This window comes from Hippopotamus amphibius, chromosome 5, assembly GCF_030028045.1.
Source record: "Hippopotamus amphibius kiboko isolate mHipAmp2 chromosome 5, mHipAmp2.hap2, whole genome shotgun sequence".
In the NCBI taxonomy this organism is placed as follows: domain Eukaryota; kingdom Metazoa; phylum Chordata; class Mammalia; order Artiodactyla; family Hippopotamidae; genus Hippopotamus; species Hippopotamus amphibius.
In genome coordinates, this window is record NC_080190.1 from 66826703 (window position 1) to 66844568 (window position 17866).

The following is a 17866-nucleotide window of genomic DNA, read 5'->3' on the forward strand; positions in this document are numbered from 1 at the left end:
CTGCCACCTGGTTTTGTAAATAAGGTTTTATGAGAACACAGCCACATCATTCATTTATATACTGTCTGTGGCTACTTTTGTGCTACAATGGCACAGACTATATGGACCAAAAAGCCAAAAATATTTATTATCTGGCCCTTTACAAAAAAAAGTTTGCCAACCCCTGATATAGGCCATATTCTGTGATCAACACACAATTAAGTTAGAAGTTAATAACAAAATGATACATTTTAAAACTTCATAATTTTGGAAATTATGAAAGTACAAACTGAAAATCTCTTTTAAATAACTAATAAGTAAAATGAAACCATAATGGGAAAAAAAAAAGAAGAAATCATAATGGGAATTTAAAATATTTAGAATCAGTGGTTAGGATGTAGAAGGTAGCAGCAGACCATTGTATTATTCACTGTAACAATTAGAAAACAAACAAACAAAAAGGATAAACTGAAAAAATTATATCTTTTTAGAGACACTGAAAAGCTATGGATAGGAAGAAGTCTAATGGAACTAAATTCCAGAGCAGAAAGAACCCTTCCAAGGTGAGTGGAGATGTGTGACCACTTTTGTCTCTGAGGACATTTGCTGAGTCTGGCCATGGGCTGATAGAGACAGGACTTGTCAGAGCAAAGGAGAATCTGCTCTGAAAATGAATGAGAAACAAGCCAGCTTTTACTGGCCATATGGCTGGCTGCCCAAAGTAGAATCTGGAGAAATCTCAAATGTACAGCTGGTTTTCCCCACCTACCAGTGTTCCTTTACAAGATTTTTACTATGTGCTGGGCAGTAGAGGAGACTGGGGGTTAGATTGGAAATTCAGAGAAAGATTTTCCTGAAATGTTATATGTTTGGGAAAGAGTAGTCTTCCTGGAGGAGACTTGCAGGTACCTTCTTCTCACTCTCTTTCTGCCTAGACCCAGGTTTCTGGTGTCTCTGTGAAAGGAGCTTATGTGCACGTCTGGTACCCTGGCTTTTGTGGCTGTGGCCCAGAGGAGACATTCCTTGATGGTTTGGCTCTGGTGGCCAGTGGGGCTTGTGTTCACAAGTCAACAGGGACAACAGCAAACAAAGGAACAGTTCTTAACAAGCTACACCCCCCCACCCTCACCCCTGGGCTCAGTGCAGAGGGAGCACATAGAAATGCCCATCTCCCAGTCTTCCCCTGAAAGAGGTAGAGTTGCATACTTTAAAAACTGCTGCCAGGGGATCTGGCTTCCAATCAGCCTACATCTAGATGCTGACAGAGATCCTCCCCTTTGGATCACTGACAGGTTGTAGCACACCCTCAACTGGGGGGCCACTAAGAAGAAAGAAGGCTTCTTGGACAATCACAAAGGCTTGAGAGACAACCAAGAGCTAGGGTAGGGTTGAAGGATAAATTTCATCTCCTACAGGAAGCCACTCTTTCAAGGCTGGGTGAGGTGGCTGTTTTATCTAAGACATAGAAACCAACACAGAAAGTCAAAGGAAATGAAGAAACAGAGGAATATGTTCCAAAGGAAAGAACAATATAAAACCCCAGAAAAAGATCTTAATGAAATGGAGAAAAGTTATTTACCTGATAAAGAGTTCTAATAATGGTCATAAAGATGCTCATCAAGGTCAGGAGAACAATGCATGAACTAAGTAAGAATTTCAACAAGGAGATAGAAAATATAAGTACCAAACAGAAATCACAGAGTTGAATACAATAACTGAACTGAAAAATTCAATAGCAGGGTTCTACATCAAACTAGATGAATCAAAGAAAGGATTAGCAAACTCAAAGGCAAGAGAGTGGAATTCATCCAATCAGAGGAGCAAAAAGAAAAAAGGATGAAAAAGGATGACTTAACAGACATATACAGAATATTCCACTGAAAAGCAGCAGTCTACATATCATTCTCAAGCACATTAGGAACATTCTCCAGAATAGATCACATATAGGCCACAAAACAAGTCTTAACAAGTTTAAGAAGACTGAAATCATATCAAGCATCTTGTCCAACCACAATGGTATGAAACTAGAAATCAACTGCAAGAAGGAAACTGGAAAATTCACAAATGTGTGGAGATTAAATAACATGCTACCAAGCAACCAATGGGTCAAAGAAAAAATCAAAAGAGAAATAAAAAAATATCTTAAGACAAATGAAAATGGAAATACAATATACAAAAACTAATGGGATGCAATAAAAGCAGTTCTAAGAGAGAAGTTTATAGCAAGAAATGACTGCATTAAGATACGAGAAAGATCTCAAATAAATGACCTAACTTTACACCTCAAGGAACTAGAAAAAGAAAGACAAATTAAGCCCAAAGTTATTAGAAGGAAGGAAATAACAAAGATCAGAGCAGAAATAAATGAAGTAGAAACTAAAAAGACAATTAAAAAGAGCAATGAAACTAAGAGCTGTGGTTTGTTTGTTTTTTATTTTCAAGATAAAACAAAATAAACAAAGCTTTGGCTAGACTCACCAAGAACAAGAGAGAGGACTCAAATAAATAAAACCAGGAATGAGCGAGGAGATGTTTCAACTGATACCACAGAAATACAAAGGATCATAAGATTCTACTCTGAACAAATTATATGCCAACAAATTGGATATCCTAGAAGTAATAGATAAATTCCTAGAAACATAAAACTACCAAGACTAAATCATGAAGAAATATAAAATCTGAACAGACTAATAAACCCACATATACATGGTCAATTAATTTACAACAAAGGAGTCAACACTATACAATGGGAAAAAGATAGTCTCTTGAACAAATGCTGTTGGGAAAACTGGACAGCCACATGCAAAAGAATGATACTGGGCCACTATCTTACACTATACACAAAAAACTCAAAATGGATTAAAGATTTGAAAGTATGTTCTGAAACTATAGAATTCCTATAAGAAACCAGGGTGTAATTTCCTCAACATTGGTCTTGGCAATGATTTTTTGGATATGACATCAAAAGCAAAGGCAACAAAAAGCAAAAATAAACAAGTGGGACTATGTCAAACTAAAAAGCTCTGTACACTAAAGGAAAAACCATCAATGAAATGAAAAGGCAAACTACAGAAGAGAAAGCATTTGTAAATGATATATCTGATAAGGGGTTAACATCCAAATATATAATGAACATATACAACTCAATAGGAAAGAAAATTTTTTTAAATGGGCAGAGGATCTGAATAGATATTTTTCCAAGGAAGACATACATATCAACAACAGACACATGAAAAGGTGTTCAACATCACTAATAATCAGAGAAGTGTAAACTGAAACTATAAAACTACCTCATACCTATTAGAACAGTTATTTAAAAAAAAAAGAAGAAGAAAGAAGTGTTGGAAAGGATATAAAGGGAACCTTTGTGCAATGTTGATGGGTATGTAAATTGGTTCAGCTACTAGGGAAAACAGTATGGAGATTCCTAAAAAAATTAAAAATAGAAATGCCACATGATTCAGCAATTCCACTCTTGGGTAGTTATCTGAAGGAGATGAAATCACTATCTTGAAAAGATAATCTGCACTTTCATGTTCATTGTAGCATTATTTACAGCAGTCAAGACACAGAAACCATCTTAGTACCCATCAATGGACGAATGCATAAAGAAAATGTAGGTGGGAAGGAGTCGCGGGAGGGAGGGGATATGGAGATATATGTACAAATATATCTGTATAAACTGGCACAACAGTGTAAAGCAATTATATTCCAAAAGAGCTTAAAAAGAAGTCAGCCAAGTGGAAAAAAGAAAAGAAAAGAAAAGAAAATGTGGTATCTATACATAATGGAATATTATTCAGCCATGAAAAGAAAGAAACCCTGCCATGTGTGACAACATGGATGGACCTCGAGGGCATTATGCTAAGCTAAATAAATCAGACAGAGAAAGACAAATACCATATGATCTCAATTATGTGTGGAATCTTAGAAATTCACAGATACATGGAACAGATTGGTGGTTACCAAAGGTGAGGCATATGGGGATGGGCAAAATGGGTGAAGGTGGTCAAACTTCCAGTTATAAGATAATAATTCCTATAGTTAACAATACTCTATTGTATATTTGAAAGTCACTAAGAGTAAATTTTTAAAGTTCTATCACAAGAAAAACAATTGTTAACTACACGTGGTGAAGAATTTTAACTAAACTTATTGTGGTAATCATTTTTCAATATATACATACATCAAATCATGTTGTATACCTGAAACTAATACAGCACCATATGTCAACTATGTCTCAATAAAGATTTTTAAAATACCAATTTGTTTTATGTTGTCATACGATATAAGACATTCTCTTATTACTACCCAATAAAACTGGAAATCCATGTAAAAAATAACAAAAAACATTTTCTCTTAATCCACGCTAATGATAATTTATTGTGCACACCCCCTAGTCGTGTCCTGTGATAAGCATTTTTCATACAGTATTTTGTAAAAAAGAAACAGAGAAGGAGAGAAAAAGAAAAAGAAAGAATGAACAAACGAATGAAAGGGGAGGAAAGAAAGAAAGAGGAGGAAAGAAAGAGGAAGAAAGAAAGAGGGGGAAAGGAAGAAAAAGAATTCATTGGGTAGGCTTAAGGTAAATTAGGTAAAACTCATAGAAGAAAACATAAGGGTAAATCTTCTTAGCCTTGAATTAGGCAGTGGTTTTCTAGATATAACACCAAAAGCACAAACAGAAGAAATAATAAATCAGACTTTGTGAAATTTATAACTTATATGCTTCAAAGGACACTATCAAGGAAAAGAAAACAACCCACCAGAATGGGAGAAATTATTTGTAAACAATACACCTGGAAACAGTCTAGAATTCAGAATAGAGAAAGGACACTTAAAACTCAACAATAAAAAGGAATAACCAACTTTTTAAAATGCGCTAAGGATTTCAGTTGACATGTCTCCAAAGAAGATATACAACTAGCCAACAAGCACTTAACAAGATGCTCAATATCATTAGTCCCTAGGGAAATGAAAATCTAAACCATAGCGAGATATTACTTCATACCAACTAGGATGGCTATAATCAAAAAGACTAATACTGGGCTTCCCTGGTTGTGCAGTGGTTAAGAATCCACCTGTCAATGCAGGGGACATGGGTTCAGTCCCTGGGCTGGGAAGATCCCACATGCCATGGAGCAACTAAGCCTGTGCACCACAACTACTGAGCCCACATTCTGCAACTACTGAAGCCCAAGCACCTAGAGCCCATGCTACGCAATGAGATGCCACCGCAATGAGAAGCCCGTACACCACAATGAAGAGTAACCCCTGCTCGCCACAACTAGAGAAAGCCCACACACAGCAAAGAAGACCCAATTTAGCCAAAAATAAATAAATAAATAATAAGTAAATCTTAAAAAAAAAAAAGACTGATACTAACAAGTGTTGGTGAGCATGTGGTGGTGTGATGCTACACCACACACACACATTGCTGTGGTGGGAATGTAAAATGTTGCAGCCACTTTGGGAAACAATTTGAATTACCATTTGGCCCAGCAATTGCATCCCTAGATATATATCCAAGAGAGTCAAAATCATATGTTCACACAAGAACTTATTAAAAAACAGTCATAGTAGCACTGTTCAAAATAGCTAAATGTAGAAACAAGCACATGTCCATCAACTTATGGATGGATAAACAAAATGTTGCATATTCATAAATAGAATTATTTGGCGTTTAACAGGAATGAGTTCTGATACATACTAAATATGAATGAATACCTTGAAAACATTATGGTAAGTGAGAAAAGTCAGACCCAAAAGAGCACATATTATGATTCTATGGTATGAAATTTTCAAAATAGGCAAATCTACGGAGTTGGAAAGTTGACTAGTGGTTGCCAGGAGCTGGGGGTTAGAAGAAATGGGAGTCACTACTAATGGATATGGAAAATGTTCTGGGATTAGATATTGGTGATGGTTGCACAACTTATTAATGCTCTAAAAACCACTGAATTTTACACTTTAAAATGGTGTATTTTATGTTATATGAATTATATACAAATCTAAAAAATTTGTGCAAATATATTTTTAAAATAAGACAAAATGGATAAATTCTGGGAAAAATACAATCTACTAACTTGATTCAAGAAAAAAATGGAAAGCTTGGATAGTGTGACTATTCAAAAAAACTGAAGAAGTAGTTAAAATCTTGCCCCCAAGAAAATACAAGGCCCAAATGGCTTTATAGGTGAGTTCCACAAAACTTTCAATGGACTCTTCCAGAGAACAAAATCTCATTCTATGAGGCTAGTATAACCTTACAATAAACAAGACAATGACAGTACGGAAAAAAAAAAAAAAAAAGATTATAAGCCCATTCCACTTATAAAGATGCAGAAATTCCAAATAAAATATTAGTAAATCAAATCCAACAGTTATAAAAGTAGTAATAAACCATGACCAAGATGGGTCTATCCTAGGGCTGCAGGAATGGTTTAATATTATTACATTAACAGATGGTACTCATTATTAGAAGCAATTGAGAAAAAAATTTAAGATATATCAATAGACATAGTAAAATAATTTGATAAAGTTCAATACCTATTCATGGGAAAAGAAAGTCTTCATAAACGATGATTAAAAGAGAACTTATTTACTCTGATAAAAGGTACCCCTAAAAAACACACCAAAATTATTCTAAATGAGGAAATATTTGGTCACACCCTATGAAATCAGGCATAAGACAAAGACACACACTGCCACCACTTCACTTCAACATTGCACTGGATGATTTAGATAGCATAAATAAGACAAGAAACAAATTAAAACAAAAGAGTAGAAAGGAAGAAATAAAACATATTATTTGTGGATTATATAATTGTTTATACATAAAACTCAAAATAATCTAAATAATTAGAAATAATAAGGTATTCCTAAATTTGATAATTGCACTGTGGTTATGTAAGAGTTTGTCCTTGTTTCCAATAGATACATGGTGAATTTTTTAGGAGTAAAGGGTCATGATCTTTGCAACTTACTCTTTTTTTGGGGGGGGGGAACCTTTATTGAGATACAGTTAACATACAATAAACTGCATATATTTAGAGTGTATAATTTGGTATCCCAATCTCCCAATTCATTCCCCCACAACCCTCCCCACTTTCCCCACTTGGTGTCCATATGTTGGTTCTCTACATCTGTGTCTCTATTTCCGCCTTGCCAACCGGTTGATTTGTACCACTTTTCTATAGTCCACGTATATGTGTTAATATACGGTATTTGTTTTTCTCTTTCTGACTCACTTCACTCTGTATGACAGTCTCTAGGTCCATCCATGTCTCTAAGAATGTCCCAGTTTCATTGCTTTTTACAGCTGAGTAATATTCCATTGTATGTATGTACCACATCTTTTTTATCCATTCATCTGTTGATGGACATTTAGGTTGCTTCCATGTCCTGGCTATTGTAAATAGTGCTGCAATGAACATTGGAGTGCATGTATCTTTTTGAATTATGGTGTTCTCTGGGTATATGCCCAGCAGTGGGATTGCTGGGTCATATGGTAGTTCTATTTTTAGTTTTGCAACTTACTCTTTAAAAAAAAAAAATTATTTATTTGGCTGCTCTGGGTCTCCCTTGCGGCATTTGGGATCTTTTGTTGCAGCATGTAGGATCTAGTTCCCTGATCAGGGATCAAACCCTGGGTCCCCTGCGCTGGGAGTGTGGAGTCTTAGCCACTGGACCACCAGGGAAGTCCTGCAACTTACTCTTAAATAAAGTCAATGACATTTCTTTGCATCAGCAACCAAACAATTAGGAACTAAAATTTTTTAAAAGGACTTAATTTATAATCACAACAAAACTACAAACTACCTAAAAATAAATCTAAGATTAAAAAAGAGCACAAGACCTATGAAGGAAATTACAAAGCTTTTTGGAAAATATCAGAGAAGATGTAATCAAAAAAGAGACATCCTATGTTAACGACCAGGAAGAATGGACAGCTTGAAGAGATCATTCTCCCCAAACTGATCTACAGATGCAATGCCACATCAGTACAATCACCAGTAGAGCTCTTTCTTAACATCAGTCCTGAGGGACTGATAACCAACAGAGGTAATTGTAAGAAATCAACATTCTAAGTCAGACAGAGAAAGACAAATTCTATATGATTTCATTTATGAGTAGAGCCTAAAAAAACCAAAATGGTTCAAGTACTTTGGAAAATAATTCGGCTTTTGCTTAAAAATTTGACCAAATGACCTAGGTATTTCATTCTTAGCTATTTACCCAAGAGAAATGAAAGTATATGTCCATATAAACACTTGTATGTATATAATGTTCATAGCTGCTTTATTTTTAATAGCCCCAAACTGGAAACAACCCAAGTACCCATGAAAAGGTGAATGGATAAACTGTGGTATGTTCATATGATGAAATACTCAGCAATAAAAGGAATGAACATTTGGTACTTGCAACAACACGAGTGAGTCTCAAAATAAGTATACTGAGTGAAAGAAGCAAGATCAAAAAAGTGTACCAATGCATGCTTCCATTTATATAAAATTCTAAAAAATGAAAAAAAATTATATTAAAAACAAAGCAAATCAGTAGTTACCCAAGTATGAAGGAGGAAGAGAAGGGCAGGAAGGAGGGATTACCAAGGGTCGCAAGGAAACTTTTGGTGGTAATGGATAATGTTCATCATCTTGATTTGTGGTAATGATGTCATCAAATTGCATCAAATTATACACCTTAAATACATGCAATTTACTATATATCAAGGAAAAACATTTGTTGTAGCTTGACTCTCAGAGAACAGAATAATTCCTTTTAGAGAGAGAATCTTTCTTTTTCTCTTAAAGGTGTTCATTCAGATACCTTGACAGGCCTTTTTGCCTGGGAAAGGTGAGGTCCCTTGGGCTGCCCTAGGAGTGGATTGAGGCCATAGAAGAATCACTTACTCTGTGAAATAAAACTAGAGGAAGTTTTCATTTTATGGAGGAGTCCAGAATTCAGGGAAGAGAAGAGGAGAAAGAAGTCTCCAGAGAAAGTGGGAAGAATCCATAAAATGTGGCCATCAGAGCCTGTGGAGAAAGATGGCCAGTGAGAAAGTCTCTGGGGCAGAGGTGGTCATAGAACTTTGATATCTAATAATGATATTTAAATTTTTTCCTGGTAATTCCCTGGTGGTCCAGCGGTTAGGACTTGGCATTCTCACTGCTGGGGGGCCCAGGTTCAATCCCTGATCGGGGAACTAAGATCCCTGCAAGCTGCGTGGCATGGCCAAAAAAGAAATAATAAAAATAAAAAAATGAAAGTTTACTATTCTGTGACATAGTTCCCCTCCACAATCCCCAAATCTTTAGCTAAGTCTGTTCCAGTCACTGGCCTTGAGTTAATGGTGTTTTCGGGAATCCAAAAGGGACAGTTCCACACAGCAGGCAAAACAGAGAGAGAGGCAGCAGCTGCAGGCATTGTGAGATCAATTGAATGGGAAGGAAACTGGACGCAGAAATTAGAGGAGTAACGGGAAGATACAAGCATTCCCTTCAGGAACTGCTGAAACACTAGGGTGGGAGACAGACTTTTCTGCAGTATGTGGGATGGAGAAATAAGCCTTTATTTTTTTTCTTAAGTATTAAAGGAAAGGGTGACTGACTCCAGGAACTGGTGAACTTGGGAACATCCAGTTAAACTTAGAACACACTTTGTGAAAGGCCACTTTAGACTCAATATGGAACTGGGCCGTATATAGACCATAATGTGAATGATAGATCCTGGAATTATCCTTTGCGCTCTTTAGTCCATCCCTGCTCTTTAGGTCAATCCGTCAAACCACTCTGATTCCCTAAATTGTCAATAACCTAACTTTCTCCCTATCTCTCTTTCCTTCTCATTAGGAAAAACAAACAAACAAATCATCCAACCAACAAACAAAAAACTTAGAAGATTTTTCATATTTTCAACTTTCTACCCAGCTTCATTCTTTCCTGGCTGGACCAGAATGGAATCCAGCTCTTGTGCTCTAATCGCCTCTCCTATTTCACCCCAAATATGAGCTACTAGATTCCCCTGTCATTACCCAACGTCTCCCAGGTCCCTTCCTTTCTCTAATAAAATACGGTTCACCAGGAATTTCAACTGTGAAATGGCAAGAGAGGGAATATCAAGGTGTCAGAGGTGGAAGGAAGGGATTGTGAGAAATGCATTTTCCTCAACTGCCAGTCATTAGCCGTCCCTGTGTTCAGACAACAGGCTTGGAAGGACCTTAATGCTGACAGTCAAGTTGATCATACCCATGTTAAGACGGGCCCCCTAACAACCGTTAACGACCACAACACAACCACCTCACATGTGTACTAATGGCTTATAGCTCATTTGTATCCACATGTCTGCATATTTAGCTTGTGCTCTTTACACAACCGTGTTAGGATGTTATACACTCTCCTTTCGCACATAAGGAAATTGAAGCTCAGGAAGGTTAAACAGCACACCTAGTTCTTCTGAGTCCAAACCATACTGCCTTTCTGCCATCTAAGATGCTACCCCTAAATAAGTGCCAGTTCTATTAGGACATTTTGATTAGAGATGATTAACTCGGGCCTCAAGGTGAGGGGTGGGGGACTCTCAAATAGAGGAGTTCATAAACCTCTTTGGGAAAGAGTTTCAACTTTATTTCAATCACCTCTACTTGAAATTTAGCCTCTCCTTCTATTATGAATGTGGGCAACCAAACACAGCAGTTTTCGCAGCACCTGTAACTTTGTCTCCGGTGGAAACCATGGAAATTTTCATATATGTGCTGTTGTTGCAAATGTCTTAAAACACTGTTTACACTCATCAAGAAAATTATGATTGTTATTAGGTTCCTGCTGGATCTTGTCATAGAATGCATTAACAAATAAGCACATCTATTACTACACTACCACTTTAATATTCTAATAACTGTAATTCACTACCACCGACTTGCTTTGTAATCCTAGGTATTTAATGCATTTAAAAACATTCTTGGGACTTGCCCTGATGGCGCAGAGGCTAAGAATCTGCCTGCCAATGCAGGGGCACACGGGTTCGATCCCTGGTCTGGGAAGATCCCACATGCCTCAGAGCAACTAAGCCCGTGTGCCACAACTACTGGGCCCACACCTGCAACTACTGAAGCTGGCTAGCCCGTGCTCCGCAACAAGAGAAGCCACCACAATAAGAAGCCCTTGCAATGAAACAAAGAGTAGCCCCCGCTTGCCACAACTAGAGAAAGCCCACATGCAGCAACGAAGACCCAACACAGCCAAAAACAAAATAAATAAATAAAAATAAATAACCTTTAAAAAAAAACATTCTGAGAAAGGATCCATAGGTTTCACATGATTCGCTAAAGGGGTTTATGGTGCCTGTGCGCGCGCGCGCACACACACGCACACACACACACACACACACACACACACAGATTGAAAGTTCCTGATCTAAAGGATGCAGGACAAGGTCACAAATTGTGTGTTCATCTTGTTCCTGTTTACCATTTTGTATTGCATATATTTATATGTCTTTCTTTCCCTGTTAGCCTGTGAGTTCTCACAAAGCAGGAATGGTACCTTATATTTCATTGGGTCCTCAGTGTCTAGAATAGGGCTTAGCATTTGTTGAACTATCATTTATAGAGTATCCACTGTATAAGGTTCAAGTCCCACTGGGTGAGGTAGAATAAAGGAGTTATTCAAAGGAGAGCAATAATTCATTCACATGCTTGTTTGAGTATTTATTCATTCATTCATTTAAAGAATTGTCCAATGGGTACTCAATGCCAGAAACTGTGGTAGACTCTGGGGACAACAGGGAAAATGAGACTGAAGTCCTTATTCTCATGGAGCACCCTTTCCACCTAACAGAAAGAAGAGAAAACAAGATTTCTGAATACAGACAAGTGTGAATGAGGTCATTTGTCTTGGAAGGTCAGAGTCATGGGGAAAATCTAGTTCTTAAATCTATATTCATCAGCTCTTTCTAGCCAAAAGTTTACTGGGAGAGAGTCACCACAGGGGTAGAAAACGTAGATGGTCACGACGCCTTTCCTAAGAGGATAAGTCTGTGGGATTTGCATGAGGACAGTTTACCTTGCTGCGTGGTTGCCGATCTTGCCTAGTAAACTTTGAGGAGATGTTAGACCTCCATTGCCCCAGGTGTTTCAGGGGCTGCCCTGTCCAAGGCAGCAAAATGGATGTCTGCCTTCTCTGTGGTTCCGTTCTGGTTCAAGGATTCTATGATGCTACCAAGTAGTCACAATGTGCAAGGTTGCCTAGGTACCTTGGGGCTTCTCTTTCTTGTAAGAGACCAAAACTGAAAGACAAGTAGCCCAAGCAACCTTGAACCTACCAAACATGTGCTGAAAGACGAGGCTGTGGGAGAATGTGGTGGGTAACTCCCTGCATCTCTGGGCCAGATGATCCATCCAGGCAGGATGGCAAAGGGAGAGACCCCCATCAGAACCAGGAGAGAGAGGGACTTGGAGCTGGGGGTGTGTCACCACGGGATAGGAGAACTGGGGAACGATAACAAGGACAACAAGGTTTGGGGTTGACTAAGACAAAACCTGTCAAGGTGAAACATTTCCCCAAGGAGGCATAACCTCAAAATACAAAAAGATGATTTTAACAAATCCACACAGCATCCCTGCAGAGAGGTATAACCCTAAAGTACAAAAAAGTTCATTTTGGTAAATCTAGAACCCGTCTACAACAGTATCTCCACATCTGTTTCATAAATGTATGAAAAAATATTTCCTAGGGAACCTCCGCCCCCTCATCTGTCCCCAGCCTCAGCTGGCCTCTCTCTTACCTTCCTCCAACCTCCTCCATTCCATCTGCCTGAACGTCCTGCTTCAGCAAATGGTGACAATTAGCACTAGGAATAAGTACATAAATCAGACTAAATCAGCCTGGATGATCTGGAATATTATTCTTTTCAGTTTGTTTCCCATGATAATGGCCTCCACTTTTTCTAAGAAAAATTTCTTGAAACACTTTATTTCAGTCATGCCTCCATCCGGTAAGTGTTTAACAAGAATGGCACAGCGCTGGGTTCACAGGGGCAAAACAAAAATGAATCCAACAGAGAGCTTACAATCTACTAGGCCAGATAAGAAATGCGTACAGATAACTCTGTGACAAGGTAGACAATTACAGGTGATTCAGATAAAGGGTGGGGTGCAGGGCATGATGAAATGAAGAGAAAGAGAAAGAGAGAGGATGTCCACTGGGAAGATGGTCAGGAACAGGCCAATTCCTCTTAGTTCTGGAGGACAGAATGGAGACTGATGGGACATGTGGGAGGGGCCGAGTTCCACAGAGGTACAGGTTAGTTTGGAAGGTGAAAGGACTTCTGGTCAACTCCAGCTGTTCAAAAGCAAGAGCTGCAGGATCATGTAGTAAATGCCCAGTCACAGGAAATATTCATTTAGATGAAATTCAGATAATCTGTCAAAGATATTGTAGAAGATATCCCATGTAATTTTCCCCTGTTGGTAAGCAGTTTGAACTAGAGAGATGATCTCAGCAACTTCTGACTCTACGTGTTCCTTATTCCAACAGAGCATGAAGTTACCAAGTGAGCCTCCCAAATGAAATATTAAAACCCCATGCAAAGATTCTTGGGAAATCAAACATTTTTTATTCATTTACTGGATTTCATACACCTAACAGTCCTTAAAACGACTATCAGCAGCAGCGACACAAACCACTGGTAAAATGATAACAGGTGTCCCAAACGGCACCCTCCCCATCACACACGTGTGCTGAGAAACAAAATCCTACAGCGTGCTGATATAACTCACGTAAGTTTCCTACAGGGCTCCCTGGCAATCAATGCTTCTTCATCCTGGGGCTGAATACTCCAAAGATTTTGTTCTCCTTTCTTGCTTGAAGTCAACAGGACAAGTTAATGACAAGTTAGATTAGCTCTCCAGTTGATTACAAGAGCCCCTATCCCTCTCAAATGTGCATCCACAAGTACATGGCCCAATCTACTACATGCAATGGCTGAAGCATCCCAGGGGGGACTGCAGCCAGCCAGGCCACACAGGCAGATGGTGTATATGTTTCCAAGTCCAGCAACCACAGGACCCAAAGCCATAGAGAACTAACAGCTCAGGTCTCAACTGAAAAATCTGTTAAAAGGGGAGCTCTTGGGCCCAATGCTTTGATTTTACAAGTTGGCCCATCTTTGGTCCAAATATGCCAAATAGAGATGTCGTTAAATGCTCTTGAAAACCAGTAACAAAATTCTAAGAGTACCCAAGAACCTGGGGTTCTCTTTTGGCTAACCAGAAGGTAAAGGCAGCCAGAAGCTTGCCTGTTGGTCTCTGACCAACTCATCTGCCAGAGGAAAGGCTGGTCAGTATCCAAGGCACATGGGGCACAACCCCAAGGGGTTCCTAGTTCTCCCTCCGTGCCTGCTGTAACCTCTTGGCCACAGCAGTGATCAGAGCTGCTCCCTTTCCACTCCCATCTTCTGACAGCATGAACGTCACATCACATCGAGGAGCTAGTTCTTTCACAGTTTCCTGCAATATCCGAGAAAAGCTATAAGAAAGAAAAAGAGAAACATCATCAGCACTTAGTTGTAGCATGTATCAGTACTTCCTTCCTTTTTGTGAGTAATATTCCACTGTATAGGTGGAATCTAGATTGTTTATCCATTTATCAGTTGATGGTGAGAATGTAAATTGGTGTAGCCATTATGGAAACCAGTATGGAGGTTCCTCAAAAAATTAAAAATAGAACTACCATATGATCCACTAATTCCACTCCTGGGTATTCATCCAAAGAAAACAAAAACATTAATTAGAAAAGATATATGCATTCCTATGTTCATTGCAGCATTATTTACAATAGCCAAGATATGGAAGCAACCTAAGTGCCAATCAATAGACAAATGGATAAAGAAGATATGGGGTGGGACCTCCTAGGTGGCGCAGTGGTAAAGAATCCGCCTGCCAATGCAGGGGACACGGGTTCGAGCCCTGGTCTGGGAAGATTCCACATGCCACAGAGCAACTAAGCCCGTGTGCCACAACTACTGAGCCCATGTGCCGCAACTATTGAAGCCCACACACCTAGGGCCCATGCTCCACAACAAGAGAAGCCACTACAATAAGGAGCCTGCGCACCACAATGAAGAGTAGCCCCCCGCTCTCAGCAACTAGAGAAACCCCGTGTGCAGCAACGAAGACCCAACGCAGCCAATGAATAAATAAATAAATTTATATATATATAAAAAAGAAGATATGGGGGGTGTGTGTGTGTGTGTGTGTGTGTGTGTATACACACAATGGAATATTACGATTTTTGTCATCACTTTACAGATAAAGAACTAGGGCCAAAGAGGGAAAGAAACTGGCCCTGGGCCTCCCAGCATCTAAGTGGTGGAGCCAGGATTCAAACTCATTCTTAATCCTTCTGGCTACTGACACTGAGCTCATACTTGACAAAATATACTGCTCTATGCTGTGCAAAATATTCAGTTCTCATCTCCCTGTGAGGTGAGGTGGGACTGTGACAATAATAATTGTCACTTGTATTACTGAGCGCTGTGTAAAGCACTTAACGTGTATGATCTCACCCAATCCTCATGCAGGCCTATGAGTAGAGATTATTACTGCCTGCCTGTTAGAGGATTCAGACAGCGTGGTGAACACTCCCACATCATAGCACTAGGAAGCAGAGCCACCAGGGCCTGCACTTTGTCTGCCAGATTCAACGGGGTCCACACTCAGCCTCAGCACCCCCACCCCCGCCTCTCCGGAGTACTCACTGTGGATGCAGCTTGTACAGGGTGCCATCCACACCCACGGTGATCTTCAGGTGCTCGAACCCCTGGTCTTCCCTCCTTTTCTCCACGATGGCAGCCAGGCCAGCGCCATAGAGCTCAGCCGCCCGCCGGGACACAGCGCCACACACCTCCTTCACCACGATGCTGTCCTCACATGTGCTGTCCAGGCCAAGCTGCTGCAGGATTGTCCTGACCTGGAGGAGGGCCAGCCGATCGCTGCAGGCAAGCAGAGCAGGATGTCAGGACCTAATCCTGGGGTCCTGGAACCTGCTCCACAGGGCTCACAGTCCCCCATCCCTAGATGCCCAAGCAGAAGGGAGAAGAAAATGATCCAAGGCAAGGCTGGAGCAGGATCCCTCAGAAGCTGAGATTTAAGAAAGTCTGCCACTCCAAGGAAGTCCCATCATCTTTAAAGAATAAAGTGTGAGCACATCATGTTTTCAGGATCGAAAGAGGATTATTTTTTAGCCTAAGCTAACTCCTGTGTAAACACTTAGGAACCTCAGGGCCCAGACAGGCTGCTGGCCCCTCAGCTGGAGGCTGTGGTGCTGATGCAGCTGGAGAGAGGGAGCAGGCCCAGAAGGCAACCCTCTGCTCAGCCAGGCCCTTTTCTTTTTCTTTTTAAGTTTCAAAACTGCCTGAGCCTGGCCTGACAGCAGCACATCCCAATATAGGGCCTTTCACAGCGAGCAGGTGAAATTAATCACGAGTCACCTTTCGATCTGAGACAAGAACTTGGTTTCAAAGATGCCCCTGGTCCGGAGACGTTCTGAAATCTGCCCTCGGAAGAGAAGACCTTGCTTGGTCAAGTCAATCAGGATCTGCCGCACGATCTCCCCCAGGTACATCCCACTGGTCATTTTCTCGTATCTGTTTGGAGAAGAGGGATAAGGTTGGTGAGAGCAGGAAAGTCAGTGCTGGTGAGTGGTTCCCGAAAGGATCACAGGTCAGAGTGTGGAAGGCATGCCATTGACATCCACCAGCTGCCTGGGTGGGAGTGGGTCAGAGTGGGCAGCAGGCCCAGAGAAGCACACGCAGGAGACGGTATGATGCAGGAAGGCCAGGCTTTGGAGCCATGTTGAACAGGAGCCAGGTCCCAGCTCTGCCACACATTAGCTGCATGACCCGAGCAAGCACTTTAAGTCATCATCTATAAAACAGGGAGCAAAACACTGACCCCACAAGACTGTTGGGAGGCAAGTGTCTGGTGCCCAGTAGACACTAAGCTAAAGTGAGTCCCTTTCCTGGCCCCAAAGCTAGTTCTCCTTGGCTTTGTATTTGAAGAAATCTGTTCCACTACAGCTTCTGTTCCATGAGATAACACACTTAAACTGTATGCACACACCAAGGGTGGTCGGAAATGTTAGCTCCCTTCCCCCTTTCTACCAGGCTGTGAGCTCCATGACAGAAGGTGCAAGAGAAAAAGGAGCTTTGCAACCGACAGGCACTGACCAGACACACTGCCCAGGTATGTGTGACAGTATTAATAACAATGATGTGGAATTGGACTCCCACTACCTGCAGGGTCAAATGGAAATCCGAGTGTGCCTAAGACTTACGTGCTGGACTTGTGTTCTCTTAACTGCTCAGGACCTCATTAGTCTAAAGAACCAACACTCAGACAAATAACGGTGAGAGCGGGTGAATTCAAGTCTGTTGCCCCCTTAAACTATCACTCCAAGAATGTGTGCCTCCAGTGGGTGCAGACACAAAACTTGGATGCCCCAACTTTGCATTCAGAGATAAGGCCCCTTGCTAAGGTCCCTTATGTTTTGGCTCCTGGTTCAGCTGGGCTTACCACAACTCACCTGCCTCCCAGCTACAAAGACTGGCACCAAAGGAAGATAAGGGACCACGGGGGTTGGTCTTGGTCTTGTCAAGCTTCTTCCTATTGAGTGTTCTTAGTTCAATAGTCAGTGAGGCGTCTGTGGCCCAGGCATCCCATTCCACTTCCTATCTGTTCGACTTTTCCACTTGGATATCATCCATCACAATAAATCTATATTTTCATCTCATTTTATATAACAAGACACTAGTAAGAGTTTAGTTGTAGCAAAAACCATACGGCCTGATAGTAAAACACTTACTGTCTTGTCCTTTACAGAAAAATTTG

The 17866-nt window shown here is 40.4% G+C and overlaps 1 protein-coding gene across 2 annotated transcripts in view; it reads right to left on the reverse strand.

The window, feature by feature from the left end:
* Positions 1 to 13572: 13572 nt before the first annotated feature.
* HKDC1 (hexokinase domain containing 1) overlaps positions 13573 to 17866 on the reverse strand; it is a 40067-nt gene continuing 35773 nt past the window's right edge. The window contains exons 16-18 of one of the 2 annotated variants that reach the window (XM_057735682.1): positions 16468 to 16623; positions 15736 to 15969; positions 13573 to 14504 (exon numbers count right to left, since the gene is read on the reverse strand). In XM_057735682.1, the coding sequence (XP_057591665.1) occupies positions 14357 to 14504; positions 15736 to 15969; positions 16468 to 16623 (538 nt within the window). In that variant the 3' untranslated portion in view covers positions 13573 to 14356. The remainder of the gene's footprint in view (positions 14505 to 15735; positions 15970 to 16467; positions 16624 to 17866) is intronic. The other variant, XM_057735683.1, reaches the window with a different exon arrangement.